Source organism: Trypanosoma conorhini (assembly GCF_003719485.1).
Source record: "Trypanosoma conorhini strain 025E chromosome Unknown Tco_14.4_contig_00028, whole genome shotgun sequence".
Lineage (NCBI taxonomy): Eukaryota > Euglenozoa > Kinetoplastea > Trypanosomatida > Trypanosomatidae > Trypanosoma > Trypanosoma conorhini.
The window spans coordinates 6450-11076 of NW_021704115.1; the positions used below are offsets into that span (position 1 = coordinate 6450).

Below are 4627 nucleotides of genomic sequence, written 5' to 3' on the forward strand. Positions count from 1 at the left end.
TTTGGGTGGGTGGGTGGGTGATTGGGTGGGATGCCTCGTCGTTTATCCTTCTCGCCCTCTGTTCTTGCTCACTTTGCTCACTGTACATCCGTGTCCCTCTTCCTTTTCAGTCGTTCGTCTCTCTATGCAGACCGTCTGGCCTCCCGCGACCCCTGCGAGCTGTTGGCGTCTTCCACGCCATTCAGCACTCGTTCCTGCACCCGCGCCCGCGCCGCTCCACCAGGAGGTGGGTCCGCCTTTAAACTTTTGTCGTGCCCAGACGTCTCAGGCTCGTGCGTGGAGAGAAACGGGCGTGGCGGCGTCGCTGCCGTCGACGTTGAGGCGTCCGCCGGCAGCTTGAATGTCGGCCCCGGCGCGTCATAACCCGCCATGGAAGACTGGGCCTCCAGTGGCTGCTGTCGCCGCCTCCAGACTGCCACGTACTCCTCCAGCCGCTGCTCAATGGCGGCGAGGAACAGGTTCAGCGTGCCGCGCGAGAGGGCAGCCACGCCGTGCTGGGCGACGATGAGGCTGTCGTCGCACCCCAGTGCTTGGAAGATGGACTGCACGTCTGGTAGGACGGCATCGAGCTGCGACCGCACGCACTCCGCCTGCTGCTCTTGCTCAAGCGTCTCGCTTTGGACCTGGAGCAGCTGTGCCTGCAGCTCCTCTAGCTCCTCACGCGCGCGTTGCTCGGACTCAGGGCCGCCTGTCGCACGCCGCCGCGCCTCCTGCAGCGCATCCCTTTCCTGCTTGAGGGCAGCAACGGTGTCCTGCGTGCGGTGCAGCACGGAGTACAGCTTAAACCGTCCCTCACCGCCCTCACACACGTAACTCTCTATATCGGAAAGGTTCTCAGAATCGGCAATATCTGCAAGCCGACTGATGTAGCGCTCGAACTCCGCCAGGTGCAGAGAAACGCCCGTGTTGTCCCCGTCACCGTCATTGTCGTGACTGACGTTCATCATTGTGGCCCTGCGGAAGGCGGTGTCATCCTCGCCAAGGAGACGCTCCGCAGCCTCGCGCTCGGTGACGACCTGCTGCATTTCCCCCTGCAGCTTAGCGATGCTCTCACGCAGTTTGGCCTTCACCGTCTTGTCACGCTCCTCCACGCTAAGTAGGTCGTGGAAGGTCCTTTCATAGGCCTCATTGTCCGCCTCGAAGGCCCGCTGAAGCTCCACCAGCTGCCGCTGACAGGCGTCACGCTCCTCGCAGAGGACGTTGCAGACCTCAATAAGGAAGGAGCTCTCCTTCATCACCTCTAACATGTCATGCTCGCGGTCCCGAAAAAGCTCGCCCGTGTTTCGCTGCGCCGTCTGCAGCACATCAATCTCCGTCCGCAGCTCCTTCACCGCGTCGATGAAGCCTGAGCGACGATCCGTCTCAAACTCCACATGGGCCTCCAGCCCGCGAAGTTGGGAACGCGAGGCCCGCGTCTGCAGCTCAATTTCGGCGCAGCTGCGTCGTGGCAGCTTGCTGGAGAGAGAAGCACGTGAGCGGGCGCCAATAACCTTTCGCCGCGTCTCGTGAATGCGCTGCCGCGTCGCGAGGACCCGCGCCCTTATCTCATTTAATTCGTCCCGGGATCGCTCAACTGCCTCACGTGCCATGCAGTACTTGCGCGAGGACGCCTTGAGCAGCTTGGACTCCCCGCCGTGGGCAAGCGCGCCCTGCAGCACTTCCCGCGGCGCCGTCTGCATCATGCGCATCTCTTCAATTTTCGTCTTGTACTTGTTGTTCTCAATGCGCAGCAGCTCCAACTCCTGCTCCTGCCTGGCACAGTCGCGGCGGAAGCGATCCTCCATTTCGCGCAGCTGCAGCTCCGCCTGCACGCAGCGGCGCCGTAAAGACTCTAACAACGTGGCGCCGGCACCGCGCGGCGACGACAGCGCCGCATCGTTTCGCCTCAGCGCGGGTGAGCCGCTGGGCCTGGCGCCTTCTACCTCCGACATGCCACTGAAGTGGAAGCAGACGCCCCCACGCAGAAACCGAAAATGCCGAGCGACCTACGCTGAGCCAAGAGGAGAGATAGAAGAAGAAGAAAAAATCCGAGAGGGAGAGAGAGAGAGAGAGAAAAGGAAAGTCATGGAAGAAAACACCACACAGCAGGCATGGAGTCTTGTGCCGTGCAACCAGGCAATGCCGGGGCATGCAGTTACAGCCAGTAGAAGACAGAGAAGGGGGGAGGGGGCCAGAGAGAAAAAAACGTCTCCCCGACGGAGGAGGTGCCCCAAGTATACAGCCAAACAATACAAGCCGGGAAGAGAGCAGAGAAAGAGAAGCCGAGTCTGTGTGTAGGAAAAAGGCACGCAAGAACAATAACAACTTATATGTCTGCATCCACAGACCCGAACGCATCCGTGCCATTCCAGCGTTCAAAAGTTCGCAACAAGCAACTGCAAGTTCCCTCTATTAATAAACGGCACCTGTCAAGAGTGTGGCGGGCCGTCGAGTAAGTCATGAATCTGTTTAACTTCCAAACGCAGCATGGCTGCCTCGCGCTGTTGTGCCTCATACATCGCAAGCACCGTGCGAAGACGGCGGCGCAACTCGCTATTACTATTTTGATAGTAAAGTGCCTCCTTCGCCAGCAGGCCAAGTTGGTCTTCACCCGCCGTCAACGGTCTAGCTCCCTCACCACGGGCCTCCCCATTGACGTTGGCGTAGTCGCACCTATCTGCTGCAGTCGCCGCCGCGCCCTCTTCCCACCTGGCAGCATCAACCGGCCTCTTCAAGGACCCGGTTTGTAAGCGCCGCTCATGCCGCTGCGCCGCCGCCTCTTCTCCCCAGACAGTTTGAAGTGGCTGGGACGCGGGATGGGAAAGGACTCTGTGCTCGCTCTTCTGAGGCGATATGCCGTAAAGCTGCAGAGTACTCTGGATATAGTTCTCGTTGGGCAAAACCCGCTCAGGCGTCCTCTGCTGCTGCTGCTGCTGCTGCTGCTGAGGTTGCTGACAACAGTCATGCTTCATGTCCGGCGTTGAGCGCGGCGTGGCGGTTGGACGGCCCTCAAGAAATGCCACCCGCCGCCTCAGTGACTCATTTTCCTCCAGCAGCAGTCGCATGTCTTTGATCTGCTGCGCAAAGACCGCCTCATCGTTTTTAAGCTCGTCGCGGCACCGTTGCACCTGCTCTTCGAGTGCCGCAACTCGCTGCCGCAGCCTTGCCGTCTCCGCTGGCGCCGAAGGAGGAGTGTCTCCGCCGCCTCTGGCGCTGGCATCTCGTCGCGCCGCCTCCGCCGCCGACACCTGCTCGTCGAACTGCGGCAGCGGCTCGTTCAGGATGTGCATGGCGAGGGCACCGTACTGCAGCGTTCGCGTCGTCTCATCGCCGTTCGTTGCGTCCGCGGCGACGCACGCGATGAGGAGCGTGCTGCTGTTCCCCCCAAGCGAGTCCCGCAGCAGACGTGTGAGTTTGCTGCTGCGGTACGGCACATGACGCGGATTGTCTGGGAACTGAAAGTGATTGCGACTGAGAGCCCGGATGACGTTTCCCAGCGCCAGCAACCCCCCGTTGATGGCAATACTCTCGCGGAAGCGCAGCCCCACGTTCTGAGTCTTTTTGTTGCGCTCCGACCCCGCCAGGTCTACAAGGTTCAGCTTCGACTGCCGCTCGTGGTTAAAGATCGTAAAGATGCTGTGGCTACGCGAGGAGTGCTCGTGCACGTTCGTCGCCCCCGTCGTGCGCATGCGGGCACCGTGGGCGATGATGTCTTGCACCTCGGCGATGCTGCGGGCCTTCACCCGCGAGGCGCCCACCACCACCACCGCACCCCCGTCGCCGTCACTCTCGTGCAGCTGCAGGTGCTTCGTCGAGACGGCGGGGTCACTCGTGAGGAGGTCGCGCAGCGCCTCCCCGTACACCTCGACGCACTGGAAACTGAGCTTCGACGTGGAGTTTGACATGTTCTCCACGATGTAGCGCACCACAAGCGGGGTGAGGCCTTCCATCGTGTAGGTCTTCCCCGTGCCCGTCTGCCCGTAGGCGAGGACGGTGGCGTTGTAACCGGCGAGGAAACGGTCGACAAGCGCCACCACACTCTCAAAGAAGATCAAATCCGTGGACTCGTGGCGGTCGTACACACGATCCACGTGATAGACGCGGCGATTTGCCACGCAGACACTCCGCTCGTCGAGCCGCACAGTGGCAAGCAAACTGTCAGGGGTCGGCAAGGGCCGAATGCGGGCCGCAACGCTCACCTTCTCGGTCATTCGTGGCGTCCACAGCACGCACACGAAGAGAGAGAGATAGAGAGAGGGAAAACGAGGAGGAGAACAAGAGAGAAACTATTTCACCGCCTCCCCTCTCCCTCCCTGCTGCTGCGACTTTTGCAGCTGCAGAGCGAGAAGGTATGTGTATGTATGTATGGATGGATGTATGTATGAATTGAGACAAAACACGCGCGGGAAAAACTGCGCCCCTGTTTCCTTTTCCTATTTACACGGAACTATGTCCGGCTATTTGAGCAAAGCGGCGCGGAGAAAGGAGCGAAGCAAAATAATACCAATAATAATGAGAGGGTACTCGCACGGCATGGCGAGCCCAAGGCAGGCAGATAGAGGAGGGAAGCAATAAGGAATAAAAGGAAGGGGATGGAAAGAAAAGGGCGATGGTAAGTGCAGAGTCATTAATGGAATAGTCATCAACT

At 60.1% G+C, this 4627-nt stretch overlaps 2 protein-coding genes across 2 annotated transcripts, besides 4 other annotated features; both read right to left on the reverse strand.

Annotated features, from left to right (window-relative positions):
- Nucleotides 1–2: 2 nt before the first annotated feature.
- Nucleotides 3–30: a microsatellite.
- A 92-nt stretch (nt 31–122) lies between these two features.
- On the reverse strand, nt 123–1931 carry Tco025E_00973 (axonemal p66.0; the record flags this gene model as incomplete). The annotated part of the gene is made up of 1 exon (XM_029367912.1): nt 123–1931. One exon carries the CDS (start codon nt 1929–1931, stop codon nt 123–125), a length of 1809 nt encoding a protein of 602 aa, XP_029231945.1.
- Nucleotides 1932–1998: 67 nt separating this feature from the next.
- Nucleotides 1999–2053: a sequence feature (GA-rich).
- Nucleotides 2054–2408: 355 nt separating this feature from the next.
- Tco025E_00974 (putative kinesin) lies at nt 2409–4190 on the reverse strand (the record flags this gene model as incomplete). Its single annotated transcript, XM_029367913.1, has 1 exon — nt 2409–4190. One exon carries the CDS (start codon nt 4188–4190, stop codon nt 2409–2411), a length of 1782 nt encoding a protein of 593 aa, XP_029231946.1.
- Nucleotides 4191–4216: 26 nt separating this feature from the next.
- Nucleotides 4217–4263: a sequence feature (GA-rich).
- A 70-nt stretch (nt 4264–4333) lies between these two features.
- Nucleotides 4334–4366: a microsatellite.
- The last annotated feature ends 261 nt before the right edge of the window (nt 4367–4627 follow it).